General features: G+C 51.8%; 7 protein-coding genes across 7 annotated transcripts; 3 read left to right on the top strand and 4 right to left on the bottom strand.

Annotated features, from left to right (window-relative positions):
- Window positions 1-1156: 1156 nt before the first annotated feature.
- Window positions 1157-2243, bottom strand: N7482_000128 (peroxidase; the record flags this gene model as incomplete). The annotated part of the gene is made up of 2 exons (XM_056682253.1): window positions 1157-1982; window positions 2134-2243. The coding sequence occupies 2 exons, from the start codon at window positions 2241-2243 to the stop codon at window positions 1157-1159; spliced, it is 936 nt and encodes a 311-aa protein (XP_056545859.1).
- Window positions 2244-2438: 195 nt separating this feature from the next.
- On the top strand, window positions 2439-2726 carry N7482_000127 (uncharacterized protein; the record flags this gene model as incomplete). The annotated part of the gene is made up of 1 exon (XM_056682252.1): window positions 2439-2726. One exon carries the CDS (start codon window positions 2439-2441, stop codon window positions 2724-2726), a length of 288 nt encoding a protein of 95 aa, XP_056545858.1.
- Window positions 2727-3097: 371 nt separating this feature from the next.
- On the bottom strand, window positions 3098-3772 carry N7482_000126 (uncharacterized protein; the record flags this gene model as incomplete). Its single annotated transcript, XM_056682251.1, has 1 exon — window positions 3098-3772. One exon carries the CDS (start codon window positions 3770-3772, stop codon window positions 3098-3100), a length of 675 nt encoding a protein of 224 aa, XP_056545857.1.
- A 606-nt stretch (window positions 3773-4378) lies between these two features.
- On the bottom strand, window positions 4379-5630 carry N7482_000125 (3-isopropylmalate dehydrogenase; the record flags this gene model as incomplete). The annotated part of the gene is made up of 3 exons (XM_056682250.1): window positions 4379-4583; window positions 4645-5068; window positions 5132-5630. The coding sequence occupies 3 exons, from the start codon at window positions 5628-5630 to the stop codon at window positions 4379-4381; spliced, it is 1128 nt and encodes a 375-aa protein (XP_056545856.1).
- Window positions 5631-6349: 719 nt separating this feature from the next.
- Window positions 6350-7767, top strand: N7482_000124 (HSP70/90 family co-chaperone CNS1; the record flags this gene model as incomplete). Its single annotated transcript, XM_056682249.1, has 3 exons — window positions 6350-6644; window positions 6720-6992; window positions 7052-7767. The coding sequence occupies 3 exons, from the start codon at window positions 6350-6352 to the stop codon at window positions 7765-7767; spliced, it is 1284 nt and encodes a 427-aa protein (XP_056545855.1).
- A 1882-nt stretch (window positions 7768-9649) lies between these two features.
- N7482_000123 (putative endo-1,4-beta-xylanase) lies at window positions 9650-11082 on the top strand (the record flags this gene model as incomplete). The annotated part of the gene is made up of 5 exons (XM_056682248.1): window positions 9650-9705; window positions 9767-9923; window positions 9986-10118; window positions 10170-10283; window positions 10337-11082. 5 exons carry the CDS (start codon window positions 9650-9652, stop codon window positions 11080-11082), a joined length of 1206 nt encoding a protein of 401 aa, XP_056545854.1.
- Window positions 11083-11716: 634 nt separating this feature from the next.
- On the bottom strand, window positions 11717-13401 carry N7482_000122 (DUF2841 domain-containing protein; the record flags this gene model as incomplete). The annotated part of the gene is made up of 4 exons (XM_056682247.1): window positions 11717-12282; window positions 12335-12520; window positions 12577-13149; window positions 13197-13401. 4 exons carry the CDS (start codon window positions 13399-13401, stop codon window positions 11717-11719), a joined length of 1530 nt encoding a protein of 509 aa, XP_056545853.1.
- Window positions 13402-16782: the final 3381 nt, after the last annotated feature.

Below are 16782 nucleotides of genomic sequence, written 5' to 3'. Positions count from 1 at the left end.
AAGTTGGTCTCTCATGTTTCAAGAGCAATGACTATCCCTGGAGGTAATCTTCCAAATTAGGTTTAGCCAGCTAGGGTATTTCGGCATTAGACAAGACTGTCAAGATGTTGATTACAAGGAACCGCTCGCAGTGCACTTAAGGCCTACCTCAAGAGTGTCACCGACCGGGGTGGGGGCCCCGCCTCCCCTGTGTTTCATGATACTCGGCTTATACTCTCACGATAGCGGTTTCTTGTACCATGCATTATTCGATGTCCCACAATCGTATCGCAAAAAAAAAGACTAATCCACGTACAGTAGGAAGCAGTCTGGCGGTCGGAGGTATTGATCATTTGCACATTCTAAATTATCTCCATTGTAGCGGTATAACTGATTGCGAAAGCGATGTATGTTTAATTTAGGCATTGGGGATCTAGTTCGATAATATTTGATAGCCTTGGGCTATTTGTTCATGTAAATAGCTCTTCCGGCTTTTGCTGCCTGTGCAGAATCTGTTCTCGATGAGCATTGGCCCTGTTGCAAGGTAGAAACTTAGTACTGTGTAGTATTTGAGCGAGAGAAAACAAGGCCGATACTAGGGGCGGGCGGGCTGTGCCAATCACGGCCCCGCTATTAACCATCCGGGGGATGCATTTTGTATGGAAACCAACTACACTCCGGCGACACACACCAAAATATCACCTAAGTGGAGGCGGCCGGTGTCGTCGCCCGCCAGTATCCCCGCATACCCCGGACTCTTCCCCTTCTTTTCCCTTCCTCCTTCCTCTCTTCACTCTCCCCCTCTTGACTCCTCCCCTTCTCCATCTACTCTTCCACCCTTGCAGCGTGGATTTATCTCCCAATCCTGCTTAAAAATATACTCAGTTAACACACCGAGTTTATGATGCAAAAACCCTTAGGCATGGGGCATGTTTCCTGGTCACTAATGAAGCAGACGACTAATAAGAATCCTTCCCACGATACATCGTTGCTGCTAAAAGGAGTTGATTGGTAGGTATAGTTCATTCATGGTCTATGATTTATTTACATGTCTGGAACCAAGCCGCTATAGCTACAGGCCAGATCTATCAACACAAAGGGGGAGTTCATCCAACGCAATCACACAAAACAGGAAGAGGGAGTATTCACAAAACAAGGCATAAGAGATAATGCCGGCTTACAGACGAGCACGAGGCTCACGCTTGGCCTTGCTTGGGCCCGTGGCCACGTTGCTCTTCTTGGGGGCGGACACATAACCCCCCAACTGGTTGTCAGAGTTGAGCACATTACCCTGCGCGTCACGCTGGATACCCAACTCAACCAGTTTCGCAAAAACCTTGGCAAAGTGATCGAAGAACAACTCCTTGTCTTCGGCATAGCGCTGCACCCAGGGCGCAAAAGCCGGGTCTGTCTTCAGCGCCATGTCGGTTGGCAGCATCATGAGCGGCTCATCATCCTCCTCGGCATCAGGGTCTTCATACACGAACTGGGTCATGCCCGTCGCCAGCTTACGGGGCTTCCAGTCCAGCTGCAGCAGCAATTTGAAGAACGAGTTGGAGAACCGGGTTGGGTTCGTCACCCACGGTCCCTCGAAGCCACTGCGGTCGCCGTGGCACCGGCCGAGGTTGTGGCCACCGGTCAATGCAACGATCTCCTGGTCGTTGAAGCCCATACGGTTGAATATGAATCGCAGGTGATCGGCGCCCAGGGCCCCGTCGGGCAACCGGCCCCGGGGCGGTACCTTGGAGTCATCCACCAGGTCTGTCCGCCCGCCCTGCCACGGGATGTCAGGTCCACCCAACTCCTTGATCGCGACGACACCTGCCAGTGTCCAGAGGTCCGAATATGTGATCCACGGGTGCTTCTCCTTAATCGGCTCTAGGAATGCCCGGCCGTGTTGCAGACCAGCGTTGGCCGGGTCGCCACCCTCTGCTTCATAGCGCATGCCGGCGCCGTTCGAGCCGCCGGTGTCGGATTCGAGGTCATAGGTACCCGAGGAGTGCCTGTGCGTGTGAAGTGCTGTCAGCAAATCTTGTTTCTTTGTGATGACCGGCATGCCGACCGTCGAGATCGTGTCTATTGCCGACCGAGCCGACCCAAATCTCCCCCCCTCCGGCCGGCCCGGCTAGAAGAAGAAGATTGCAGAAAACATACCATGCCAACCGGACAAAGACTGGGCCTGCACTACCATCGTCGTATCCAGGCTTCTGCAGTTGAGCAGCGATATCCTTGCGGACCGCCTCATAGTCCCCGTGGCGACTCATTTTCGGCCGATAGTGTTGGGGTAAAGTTTCGTGGAAGGCAAAAGAAAGTCCGGGTCAGGAACGCAAATTCACTTCAGTGGCGATTATGGTCTGGTCTTCAAGAGAGATGATGAAGAGCTGAAGGATATGAGAACAGAAGAGAAAAAAAGGCAAATCGGGGAAATGGAAAGGGTCAAGAGTCTGGAGTATTCCCACATGAACGACAGCAAGTGGATCCGCGGGTCGAATCAGCCTGCGCGCATTCGACGGCGAAAATGCCGAGGTCCCTTTTCGTCGGTCGACGATAACCCTCTATCAGTGTCGAGCTTTTCAGCGATGGCCTCGTTTGCCACAACCAGACAGCGCGGTCCGGCCGCTTCGACGAGTGCGAAATGTTCCGACGGTCGGCCGTTCTCGCGGTCACTCTCCAAAGCATTCTGGGAGGTCTGGGGCTGGATCAAACGTGTTCGCGATAAGCGGGTGAAGTCATCGTTGCCCGAATAAGCCGGCGGCGGTAGATCTGAATGCCTCGGAACTTTGGAAGCCGACGTTATCGCCAACCCGTGCGACTGGCCCTACCCATGCCAGCTGCGGCATAGCACGCGATCGTGTTCTCGGGTCGGAGACTACATGTTTTTAATTTGCAAGCTGATTGCTTCAATCAAATTGATGCAGAACTTGGACCATCGCTATTTTGCCATGGGACTAGTAGGATGTTTTCATTCACCACCGAAAAGGTGTCAGATAATCGGACGTCGACGGCCACAACTGGCCATCTTGTGAAACATGACTGATTTGCAAACGACCACCTGCAACTCGCCTCTAACTCCATAGAAAACACAAGAAATCACCATTGCCCCTGTTCACTCCACCACCTATTCCTGGTGGTCGCTCTCTTCCTCCCATGCTTCATCAGCATCACCCTCGGGACCCTGGGCGTTGTAGCCCTCATCCGTCGCCCGCTCCTCCGAGACACAACGGCCGATCGCCATCTTCTCCCGTTGACTCTGCTCCTCCCAGAACTGGCGCAGGAGCCCCTTCTCCCCCGTCAACAAAGCAACCTCCTTCTGTAAATCCTTCACTTGGCTCGCCAAACTTTGCACTTTCCCTCGATATCTCTGTCCCATTGTATCGATCTCCCGTGCAAAGCCCCGGTATTCTTGTCGCATTAGGCGCCTCTGCGTGCGCAGTCGCTCTACCTGGTGTTCCAGCTTCAATCGGTATTTGACATTAGCATCGCAAATGTTCTCGAGTGTCGAATTCATTCCGTCCACGTGGCGATCGTCCAGGTTGCCCTCTCTCATATGATGTGCGATGCACCTGAAGGTTGCGGACATGTCGTCGGCGATTGAGTTCATGATACGTGTTTTGCCCTCATCGGAATGTTGCTCGATGCCTTCTAGGCGCATGATGTTGAACCCCGGCTGGGGACTTGGGCCAGGAGGGCTTGGAGCCTGGAATAGAGATCCATGGGCCAATTCGGGAGGCGTGGTTCGCGAAAGGGGCCTCTTCAGACCCTGTCGGTCAGGAGAATCATTGCCATTTGGCATGTTGGCCGGCTGAGAGGGGTACGGACTGGGAGCAATGATGTTATGGGTATCAAGACCAGCTGAGTCAATGGAGGAGGACGCGTGGGGGAGAACAAGAGGGAAGGTAGCCTTATAAGGAAAGAAGAGCGGGCTTTGAGGTTGTCATAGACGCGTTTTGGGCCACTGTGTCCATCAAACATGGCAGGTGCGTCCAAAATGGCAAGCAAACAGGGCCTATGTTTTTCAGGATTCTTTGACTACTGCCCCCTTTGCTCCTTGTTCAAGCCTAGGCCGAGCGAACGTCAGATCTTGTTTTAAACATAATTTATGCCTCTCCTTCAAGGATCACATTAAAGCATATTCAGGCCAGTCTACGTAACGCCTTTCCCAAAATGCGGTGCAAATATCGAAGAGGAAATCATGGGTCCTGTCATTTCAAATGAAGTTGAATGGGAGTATCTGTGGTATTCAACTATCTAAGAACCTGCGTACACAACTGTGGCTTCATTGGCGCATAATGTTATGGTTTCTGGACAGGGCTCCTTCGGGTCCGGGTATGGAAGATGATGGCCTATCACTAAGAATTCAAAATCTAATTCTGAATATAATTGATTTGGCTTTGTAAGTCTATAACTCAGCCACAATTGCATCTCCCAGTTCCTTTGTGCCCATCTTGCCTCCCAGGTCGGGTGTGCGCAAGCCCTTGTCCAACACTTTTCGCACTGCATCCTCCACACGCCTCGCCTCGGTTTCCATGTTGAGCGAGTAGCGGAACATCAAGGCAACACACAAGATCATCGCAACTGGGTTAGCGATGTTTTTTCCGGCAATGCTATACAAAATTAGTATGCCATATGCCAGTATCTGTCATCTTTATATGCGGCCAAACTTACGTTGGGGCCGAGCCATGCGTAGGCTCATACAAACCGTATGGTCGGGTCTTCAATGTCTTGTCACCCGGAAGCCCGTTCAGACTGGCACTTGGTAGGACTCCCAAGGTCCCAACAATAGACCCCGCCTGGTCGGAAATCATGTCACCAAAGGTATTATCGGCAAGGATCACACCATTTAAAGATCTTGGGTTGGTTGCCATGATCAATGAGGCTGAATCAGCTAGCTGGTGAATTAGCTTCAGCTGTGGATACTCAGTTGTCATAGTCTTCTCAACAACACGGCGCCAAAGACGAGACGAGGCCAACACATTTGCCTTGTCCAGAGAGATTACCGGCCACGGGGGATCATGTCGCAGTGCAACCTCTGCGGCAAGGCGAGTGACCCGCTCGACCTCAGCTTCGGAATAGCCCCATTCATCCATTGCTGAGCCGGTATATCGTTAGCTGGAAATATAGAGCCCTCCAGGCAAGAGAGTAGTCCACTTACCGTAAGTCGGATCCTCCACCTTTCTTCCAAAGTAAGCCCCTCCACAATTTTCCCTGACCACTACAAAATCCACGCCTTCGCCAGAGGGGTCTTGCTCGGAGCCGAAAAGAACCTCATGCCGAAAAGGGCTGAATTCCTTCGCAATCGATGCGCTGGGTGAGCTAGATGAGCACGGTCGCAGATTTGCATAGATATCCATTGCCTTGCGTAATTGCAACAGCCCTCCCTCCGGTCCATCTAGTCCACGGCGAGCATTGTCCCATTTCGGACCACCAACCGCAGCGAAAAGAACGGCGTCCGACTCAAGAGCGGCCTGCTTGACTTCCTCGGTGACCGATTTGCCCGTCGCATCAATGCTGCAACCCCCAATCAGTTCCTGGCGTAGTTGGAAATTGTGTTCTGGGCCTTCGAATGCTTTAAGGACTTTGATGGCTTCGGTCATGACCTCAGGGCCAATGCCGTCGCCGGGGAGAACGAGGATGCTGTGAGTCTGTGCCATAATTTTTTTTGTTGGCCTCTGCCCTTTCTTCACTGTCCGTCTTTGATCGAAATGGATAGAAGTCACAATCTGGGATTAGTCCATGAATTCGGGTTCCGATTCTCATTCCAAGCACAAGAGCACTCCTATATTGGCGGCTCGGTCTTTCAACCGAGCAATTGCGGGGTTGAGGGGTCTCGGGCATTCTCCGGTGTGATGGTGTTCCGATATGCGGAGGGCGATTGAAGTCATGGGAAAATCTTTGGCTTCTATGAGTAGGCACGCCCATAACTACGTGACATAACTACACAACATAAGATCGCGAAAAGATGCTGTTATCTTGGAGAGCTGGTTCAAGCAATCGTCTTTCCTGGGCCAGCAACTAGGCGTCAAATAACTAACTCGTTAGCCAGAGGGAGATCTGGGGCTGGAAAACCACACGTTATGGCTCGGCGATGTGATCATAGTTGGTAGCGGAGTAACGTTGTTTGGTTCGCTGGTGATCAGCATGGTTTTTGCTTATATTCTCAACGCAAGATTTACAATTCACTTGAACTGTGAAGACTAAAAAGTATACGTGCCGAAATGAGGATCCCCGCGGAATCCACTCGAACATCGCCCGAGCTTACATCACATTCCCCTCATGTTTGCACTGTTTGTCTGTCGGCGATTTCTACTCCCCGCAAAAAAGTCCATGACCAACAGAGTTTCTTTACACGACTCTCCCTCTCTTTGTCACAATGTCGCGGATTGAGGAGCTCCCAGATGATTTTGACGAGGCACTCAATCTTCATGAGCCACCTTCCCAGGTCGCTCAAGACCTGCCGCAACCTGGTTTCGACGCCTTCGCCGCGTCCAACGATGCGCCTTTTCCAATCAACGAAGAGAGGCTGAAGGAGGTCCAAAATGACCCGAACGCGCCCAAAATGCCGCCCGTCATGGCATCGGTCAAATCAAATACCAAAGAAGACTTGATGAAGATGATGAACCAAACCCCGCTGTTCATGACCGATATTGAGAATGCGGGTGATGAAAGTATGTCGGACAGTCTCGCTTATTCCTCACGGAGATGTTACAGAATGAAATGCTAATCTTCTTTCTATTGCTCAGAGGGTGAAAATGTTCTTTTGGATGCACTTCACGCTCTTCAGAATGAGGGAAGCCGAGCCGAGGTCGCCCAGAGTTTCAAGGAACAAGGCAACGAAGCTGTGCAAGAGAAGCGATGGATCGATGCCAAGGAAATGTATACCAAGAGTATTGCCGTTATCTTCGCCAAGGAGGACAAGTGGGAAAAGCCTGAGGATCCCAAGGCGGAAGAGAAACTGCTACGTCAGATGGAGGAACTCTCGCATATCAACCGCGCATTGTGCCACCTTGAGCTTGGTATGTTTCTGAATCTGCTGGTTTGTCTTGAATTTCCTGCTTATTCATTTTTCTCGCAGGCAACTACCGCTCTTGCACCCTCGACTGCGCTGCTGTTCTTAGAGTCAACCCCAAGAATGTCAAGGCCTTCTACCGTTCGTCAATGGCTCTGCTGAAGTTGGATAAGGTAGCTGAGGCTGAGGACGCTGCTTCGCGTGGTCTGGCTATCGACTCCGAGAACAAAGCCCTTCAGACCGCTGCATCCAAGATTGCCGATCGCAAGGCTCAGGTGGAGCGCGTCGTGGCCAAGCGGAAGGCTGAAGAAGAGCTCGTACGCAAGCAGAACCTGGTTCTAAGCACGGCTCTTCGTGCCCGGCAGATCCGCACTCGCAGGACTGATCAGCCTCCAGACATGGAAGACACCAGGATCCGCCTGGTTCCCGATCCCCTCTCGCCAGAGAGCTCGGTAGAATTCCCGGCTGTCTTCCTTTATCCCATGGAGGCCCAGTCCGACTTCATCAAAGCGTTCTCCGAGCTGCATTCGATTGTGGATCACCTGGACTATATCTTCCCGCTGCCGTGGGACACCAAGAAGGAGTACTCGATCAACAACGTTGAGTGCTTCATGGAGACTGTCTCGGGTGGTCTAATCAAAGCTGGCAAGAAGCTGCCCTTGTTGCAGATTCTCTCTGGCGGCAAGGTTGAGATTGTCGACGAGCTTGTCAAAATCTTCGTTGTCCCTCTTTCCAAAACTGGCGCTTTCATCGCTGAGATGAAGGCACGGAAGGAGGGCTGAGATCGTGATTCCGGTGCTCGGTATGGCCACTTTCAAGTCTTCTGCACTACTCTCATTGGGAAATACAGATCCCTCAGCTCCCATTTGGACCCCCTCCCCCTTCCTTCCGTGTTATGAAGCATCAAGACAGCTCCCCTGATCGGGCAGGCAGCCACGTCTCCATCTAAAACATCAGCCTCACATTTCGATGGACCCATGTCACACTACTGGATTGGATTGTTTCTTTCGGCAGCACAATGGCCTAAGCTTCTGTGCTGTGTTCATCTCAAAAGGTATGCTGCTATGGCATACTTGATACCCCTGTTTAAATTAGTCATATGTGGTACATAGACGATGTCTTTAGATTCTATATAGATACATCTCATTGAAACGGGAAAGACCCATCTGGAAACAAAAGATCCAACCATTGGTCAGAGCTCAACATGTCCAACGTGAGTTGAACATCGTCATGCAGTAAACAGTAAACCCGGCTGGTCATACTCAGTCCAGAATTTCCCAGGCTTTGATCTCGACTTTGCCACTCCACTTTTATGGTCACCTTGGCCATCTATGTCAGCAGCATGCGGTGGATCAAGACTCGTACTGGAGTTTTTTCAGAACATATCCAACCTCACAGCATCGTAAGTACTTGCCAGCCGGCTGTTCACCTCCAAAAACGGAGGCCATCTCTTCCACTAGCGAGTCCTGTGTATGATAATCACTCGCTTAGGCCTTCTCGGCGGTACCGTGTGTGTGAGAGGGAACATGCCGGTCGCAGCGAAGCTTGTGTTCTCTACAGGGAGAGCAGCGCAGTCTCCGCCGATTGGTAGGATGCTTACGAGCTGCGAGTTTTGCTCGTGGCAGCTGCCCTGGGCTGGAGGAATTCCTGCCCGCCACACCCGAGTCAGAGGGGCTCGTGTCCGGGTCTGACGCGGGCATGGTGGTTCGCTCAAGACGAAAGTATTCAGCCGAGAACCCACAAGCCATCCATGTAGGGGTTGTTCGTTCTCCAGGCTAAGTGATCGTATGGCCATCGGAACCTGCGTGATGCGATGCCAGCGATGCCGCAGCCACACGGAGACGCCAATCAGCAAGTGGTCCATAATTTCCCCGGACATGAGCGACAGGGCCAAACGTCAATATTCACCACATTTATCCGAAATACCATGTTGATACCATGTTGGGCGATCCATTTAGCCTTTTAAGTTGTGAGGAATGCGGGGATAAACATCTGCAGGGGCCTGTTTTGGCACTTTTGCCGGCATGTCAAGACGGAGGTTGCTCCGCCATCAGCGCTTTCTCTCTCTTGCGGAGCACTCAAGTAACCTAATACTTTTCATTTGTAAGTTCCCTCGGAAATACACAGATTTTGTGGAATACAAAATTGTAAACGGAGATTTCTTAGTCAACTTGCTCGAAACAACCCCGTCGGCCTTCATCAAACTTGAAACCGGGGGGCTTGCGGCCAAACACCGGGAACCTCCAAGGCCCGCGCAAACCCCTTCTTCTTTGTCATATCCTCTTTTCCCTCTAAGGGGAGACTTGCTCAGCCTAAGAATTTTGTTCAAAGCTTACCATCTGATGTCTAAAATTGTCAAATTGAGGAAGTGAGTCACAGGCGAAAGGGTCAGTCATAGCGTCTCGCCAACATGAGATGAGGTAAATGCCTTGTTGTCTTCGGAATAGCCGTGACTAGTACGCCACGGGCACTGGGTCCGAATTTAGCATGCAGGGGAGTAGTAGTGGGCTTCTAGCGGTTGGAGAAATCATTTCAGGGACTTCGAAGCCCACTCCTCTCTCTTATAAAAGCCAGACAACGCCACACAAGTCTATTTCTTTGCTGTAACCTAACTGTCAGTCAGGTAGACCATATCACTAGCTAAAATCTAGGCTTGATTTCAAGATGATGCACTTATCCGCAAGCTCTCTGCTATTCGCTGCCTGTATCCTACCTCAGCTGTACGTCCATGCGGGGGAAGTGCCATATTGAGATGATGGGTGCTAATTTTTCCGACCTCAGCGCATATGGAGATGGCCTGAATACTGCTGCTGTGGCCATTAGAAAGACTTATTTTGGAACAGGCACCGACAACCCCGAGCTGACGGACACTGCCTACGTCACGCAGCTAAACAACACAGCGGACTTCGGTCAAATCACACCCGGAAACTCACAAAAGGTGGGCCTAGGCGACGACTGCCTATCCTGATTCAGTTACCGTTACTGACAGTTGCTGGATAGTGGGACGCAACGGAGCCGACACAGAATACTTTCACTTTCACTAATGGGGACGTCATTGCTGACCTGGCAGAAGCCAATGGTCAAAAGCTGCGATGCCATAATTTGGTGTGGCACAACCAGCTACCCAACTGGGGTAAGAGCCATGCTCGCCTACTCGGAGATCTTCTTGCTTATAATACACTAGTTACCAGTGGTACTTGGACGAATGAGACGCTGGTGGCGGCACTGAAGAATCACATCACCAAGGTTGTTACCCACTACAAGGGACAGTGCTACGCGTGGGATGTCGTGAACGAAGGTAGTTCGCGTGGAGTCTGAGTTTCTATCTACTACATGTCTAATTTTGTATAGCTCTTAACGAGGACGGAACATACCGCGAAAGCCTGTGGTACACGACAATCGGCGAAGCCTACCTCCCCATCGCATTCGCAACCGCCGCAGCTGCCGACTCAGATGTCAAGCTCTACTATAACGATTACAATATCGAATACTCTGGTGCCAAGGCAACTGGTGCGCAAAATATCGTCAAACTGGTGCAATCTTACGGTGTTAAGATTGACGGTGTCGGTCTACAAGCTCATTTCATTGTCGGCAGTACGCCTAGCAAGAGCTCCCAGGCAAGCACAATGGCGGCGTATACAGCTCTAGGAGTGGAAGTTGCTATTACTGAGCTGGATATCCGGATGACACTCCCCTCAACCCAGGCATTGCTCTCGCAGCAGCAGACCGACTACAGCAATACTGTCGGCGCATGTGTCGAAACTGAGGGCTGTGTAGGCATCACCATCTGGGACTGGACGGACAAGTATTCCTGGGTTCCGAGCACTTTCTCGGGTCAAGGTGATGCGTGCCCCTGGGATGAAAATTTGGTGAAGAAGCCTGCATACACTGGTATCCTCACTGCTCTGGGAGGTGCTACAACGGCGACAGGAACTTGGACCACTTCCACCATGTCGACCACGTCCATTTCGAGCACATCTACAAGCGTCGCCGCTCATTATGGCCAGTGCGGTGGCTCCGGCTGGACCGGGGCGACAAGTTGTGCTAGTGGGTATACCTGCACATACGCCAATTCCTGGTACTCGCAGTGTCTATAAGGGCGTGTACAACCTTGGCAGATCATTCGGGGCGGAACATTAAGCAGGATGGAATGATATGGCCCGTATCATACCTATCAATATAAGAAGTAGCCGGCTTTATGTCTATGATTCGATCATCAGTATCGTAGGCCAGGTTGCCCAACCATTTTTTCCAGATTGCTATGTCAAATGCTAGGCTGAGATTCTAATTCTCGGTTCAATACATTCTTCAAACTCTTCTTCGGGGTCTTTTCTCTCTATATCATCAATTCCCCGCGAAAGCAGGATTTATGGAGTACCTCTTGATTCTTTTCATGTTCGGAATCTTGGAGCTTATGATCTCTCCTGAGGCGCGCTGCTACTTGCAGCAACCTTTTGTCACAAGCTTTGAATCTCAGATACGCTACCAGCACATTAAGTGATTCTCATCTCTTATATACTGTGTGAAAAGTATGCTTCAGTCATTGATTCTTCGTCAATAGCTAACCCGTGAAAACTCCACCCTTTTGTTTCTCAAATCAATGCTCGCTCCAATAGTCAAGATAAAGGATGTAGCAGATAAGCCGAACTAGCTGCTCCCATTCATCAATGCCATAAATCAAGGAAACTCGTTATTGTGAGATGAAAGCTTCAAAACAATAGATGCTGCCCATTAGTTATCAAAATAGTATGGAAACGCATAGCTATCCATATTCTCCCCATATGGTTCAGCGTCGGGCGGGACTGTGGTCGGAACGCCTTGGGCCGGGAAGCTTCGGAGCTCTTCGTACGACTCGGGCATGAATGGTTGAGAGCCAACAAACATGGGTGGGAAATATCCCACGGCGTCAGGGCTTGTAGCGGTAGGGGGACCAGGCTCCACGCATTGGCGTTTTCTCTTCAGTTCCTGCTGCGACACCGATGTAGAGGCTGTGGGATCGAAGACGGGCTGTATAGGTAGATCTTGGTTGATATATTGGCTCGGGCTATGGGAGGGAGGGCGAGAGTTCGTCGGGATTAAGTTCGGGGGGATTTCGCCAGGCGTAAATGCGGTTTGGGTAGCCGTAGTGGCACGGACAGGGCCGCTGCGAACAACCATGGTTTCTGCTATCGTTTCTCGATCGTGTGTGAAAGGCTCTTCGGTTGGGGAACCTTTCCTGCTGCGTTCCTCGGGGCTCAAATTGACCTCGACTGTATCGGGCAGATTCGCTCGCGAAATCGACACTAGGGCTTTCCCGTCTAGAGCTGGTCAGTTTCCATGCATGCGCAGAGTGAATGTGGGCATATCTACCGGTCGCTCCCTCCTGAAACTTCTCCTCTTCTTCTCTAACTTGGTAGACCTCGTCCAGTATTTGTAATCGCTCGAGCGGAGAGATTTGGCGACGAATCGGTTGGTCTGCTTCTTTGAGTCTGCGGGCAGTGACTCCATGGCTGGTGCGTAACTCGCATAGGATATGCACTAGGAGTCTGATGCGTTCTTTTTATCTCATTAGTGGTCGGCCAGACGTCCGTTTTGAAATGGTGCTCTCCTACCGGCCTTGGGGAGATGGTCGGGCTCGCGATGGCTTACTCCTGAGGGCCACCACGGCGGCTTGGTCTCGTCCGGCTCCAACTGTTGGGTCCGACCAGCAACGATCTTTCGCCCGTTGTAGGGGTAGTTGACCTGCTTGCGGGGCTCGACAAGCTTGATGTAGGCCTTTGCCAGGACTCGACAATTTGTCTGTTGTAAGTTTTGGAAAACTTTCTCATAGTACTGGCGCAGGAAGTCTTTGTCTCGGATTGAGATTACAGCCTTCTGGTTGCTCCTCATACTGGGCTCTTCATTCCAGGATCTTTGCCTGCTTTGTTGGTGTTGCTGGTGTTGCTGGTGCTGCTGGTGTTGCGTGCCCTGTCTAGACCAGGCAGGCCACAGTCCTTGCTGGGCTGGCGGCGGCGGCGGCCACATAGCCGGCTGAATTGTAGACCCGGGGGTCACAGGAATACGCTCGTGCCCTTCCGGCCCGGGGGCCTCTGGGATATTGACAACACGATTTAGTTGTGGTCGGAGAGGGATCTGTCCACTGGGTGTTCTTTGAGGTGGTGATGGCGTTGGGGCTCCAAGTTCAACTACAGTCAATCAATTTCCCCGTTCTGGATTTGACGGGGTATGTGACACTTACATGTGGAATGTGACGGGACAGCCTCATTCGACCGCGCCACAGCTTGCAGAAATGCATTTGTGACTCGGGGGGATAGAATGGCTTCGCGGCTGTCGGCAATGGAGCGGGAGGCTTCGTGGCGGAGATTGCCGTCCCGATCGATGTAGATCAGGGCAAAGTGCGGAAACTCCAGCTCGTCCTGCTGGTTCTGCCTCGACATGGTTGGTGGGACCTATGTTACTCGTCAGTCTGCCTCTTCATTCCCTATGTTGCAAGGTAGGGTACAAAGACAATACCATGGAGCACAGGCTCATCGACGGGGATTTGGATGCACACTTGGCCTGATGGTTGTCTAGGCTGAAGGCACTCCAGCCGCAGAAAGGAATAGAAGAAAAGGGAGGCTTACAGCCAGGGATCATGTCTGATAAAGTGAGAATCACACAGCAGCATTGGTAAGGGCACAAAGAAGATAATAAAAGGTCGCTAACGGGGGTCCCACCGAGAGGGGAGGGACACTTGGGATCCGGAGATTTATAGACGATCTCCTCAGCCACCGGCCGCCCTCACTGTGGCGCACCATAGGGGCAGACAAGCAGAAAGTGTGGAGAAAGCCAACCTCCTAGGTAGGAGGAGAAGCTGTGCGAGATGGGAAGAGAAAAAAGCACGGACAGCCCAGAGATACAGTGATGAACCGCGCCCCCGAGGTTGGGCCGCTAGGCGGATGCACTATGGCCGAACCGTTTCCCGGAGGTATTTTCCTTACCGTTAGCCTACTGTAAAGCTGTAAAGCTGTATAACTGTATAACCGTATACTGCGAGATTCTGCAACCAGTTCGTTTAGTTCCTCTTTCGGGTGCTTCTCTGCAGCTCCAGGAATTTTGGCAAGGTCGATGACTGCCGAGGATTCTCGCTCTCCACACACCGCGTGTTTCTGCTGTACTATCCAGTGATCCTCCTGGTGCATGCCAGACCAATTGCAGACTATGGTACTTTTAAGGTGATGGGGTGATCGTACAGAGTACCAGAGACCCCGTCAGATGGCACTAGGAGACAAGGCAAGTGTTCAGGGCGCTCCTAATGATCCTCATTGGGGGTCAGCGGCAGTCTATCGATCAAAGTAGATGGTAGCCCTAAATAGACCCACGACTACGCGCTGTTCCAGCTCTGAAGCAAGGTTAGGTCGAGCTGATTACGACGGATTCTGGTCTGTACCGGGTTTTGGAATGCAGATCCGTGCCAGCCGTTTGTGACAGAAGTACGGATCTTCTACCTCATGTGCTCTGTCGAGATTCTAGGATCTTCTGGGTTGCTTTTTTGGGTTCCATGCGTCGAGATGGACGCCAGGCACCCGAAATAGTAGAAAACCGCCGGCTATCCGCTGCGAGCCCACACCCTAGGATAAGCAGCTGTAGCGTAGGGCTTCAAGCACCACATCGTCACTGGTGTCCGGCCAGGGATTCTCAGCTGGGGATGAAGGGTGTGAGGTGTTGAGCACCCAATCAGGTCCGAGCAGTCTCAACCTCGAAAGTGCCAGTGTGGCGTTCGTCTAGTCAGGACCCAGGATGAAGATCGGCTGGCGAGTGTTGGGGCACAAGGCCCACAACTGCCCTCCTTTGCGCCGGGCCGCGTCCCCCAATGCATGAAGATCGGATCTCTGTGTATGTACGATACCCGTCCACATGGCCGAGGCTTGTGTGGGGCGAGCGATGGCTTTTTTCCCTCAATTTTCTTTTCCGCCTCTTTTTTCGGCCCCTAAATATCAAAAGGGTAATCGGGACGATTTGTGGCTTGTTCTGAACTAATCTGTAAGGGTCAGCGACCAGAACCAGTGCCGTGGGATGTTTCCCAGTGCGGTTTGAAGCGAAGAGCCACCCGAGCAAGCCATCGATTGTGGCTGAAATTGGTTGAGGAATGCTTTCGTGCAGCATAGCAGTGTCTCCGTGTGCTATCACTATTCACCGCCGGAATTCCCCAGTCACTCCTGCATCAATTCTCGTCCTTTAACGGCCTCTACCCGCAGGCTGACTACCGGTTAACCCGCTGGCACCTGCACGATGACCTTTTTTTTTTCAAGCGGGGATAAGCCTGAGGGTGCATGGGTTGTCAGTTGTGAACCTCCCAACTCTCTCAAAGTCCGTGACAAATCGCATCTTATCGCCTCGAGACTGGACTTTTACGGGCACTGCTTCCCGGGGACCAGCCGAGACGATCTATCAAGTGCACAACAGCAGAAGCAAAAGTGAACGGTAAGGATCAAAGTATCCAATAGAACCGCCAGTAAGAAACATTCCCCCTCAGGAGGCTTTTCTATACACAGTAAACTGCCCTCGGACTCGTCGCTGCACGTGTATGCAATTGTGGCAGATCTGAATACGGGCGATACGCGCGTGAAGATCCTCGATCATCTTACCATGGGTATCCCGGTCAGAAATGGACGTCTCTTCGTACCTCATTTCGGACTTGCATTTTTGGGTGGGGAAGGCGGGTTTTCCTTTTTTTTTTTTTTTTTTTTACCGGACAGCCAGATCCCAAAGTCAATAATGCATTCATACGCCACTCTGTGGCTGAGTTAGCTGTCGCCGAGCACGCTTATCCCTGAGAGGAGAGATGATCATTACCGTGAACATCGGACGAAGGGATCTCCCCCGCGAGGGGAGCTGAAACTTGAGAGTCAATGCAACACCATCACCCGGTGGGTGCACGATAGGGCCACATTGCTTTTCTCTGTGGGGATGTCATTAAGCTATCGTATAGGTTTTGCCACCCGGGACGGGGCTGGACCACGACCAGCTTCGGCCGGCGCGGCCCCAACTCGGCCCAAACATCAAGCGAAGGATGATTCTTCAAGTCCGGTATACTAATCACCGTTCAAAGTTCCTGTCTCCCTTTTCGCAGCGCGTCGCACCCTTTACTCTTCTATGAAGGATATGGATGATGGATGCCAAACAGCCGTGAACAGTCTGGACCGGGCGACCCACTGGCGTGCTGGAAAGACCAAATCCCGAACGTCAGCACCCCACCGATATCCGTAGATTGGTGACAGTCTGTCTGTCGATCGATGCACACCTACAATGTCTTTCCATGTCGGAGAAACTCAGGGTCGCCAAGGGCTCGATCTATGGTTCGGCCCGTAGTTCCTCTCCCAGGGGCCCGTTCCTATCACTAGGAATGGAAGACCGGTGAGATCTTTCCCCAATAGGTTTAAATTCCAGCCTCAAAGGAGGTAGTGGCGCCTGTAAGTCATTCATTCATTGCGCAAGCGGTCCCAGATGACCCAGCTTGGATGCTTGGAGGGGGCCTTCCTGGCATATTTCGGAGTCCCCGTGGTACCGAGCCTTGCTGTGTCAAAGCCATACCGTAACGGAGAACACTAATCAGAGTTATCCGGGCTGCAAGTCATGCACACGATGTGCGCCATTCAACCCCGATTTAGGGTTGACAAATTCCTGTGCAGGGCGGGGTCCCTCGTCACCCTGGTGCAGACAGAGCGGAATAAGCATGGAGTACTTCGTTTAATACATACTATAATAGTCCACGGGAGCTTATCGCCATAAGGCAGCAGATTGAGTTTGGAGCGAGTCCTACATATAACATATTAGGT

Source organism: Penicillium canariense (genome assembly GCF_028826845.1).
Source record: "Penicillium canariense strain IBT 26290 chromosome Unknown utg000001l_segment0_segment0, whole genome shotgun sequence".
NCBI lineage: Eukaryota > Fungi > Ascomycota > Eurotiomycetes > Eurotiales > Aspergillaceae > Penicillium > Penicillium canariense.
The sequence above is the reverse complement of the archived record's forward strand: the minus strand, read 5'-3'. Positions and strand labels throughout refer to the sequence as shown.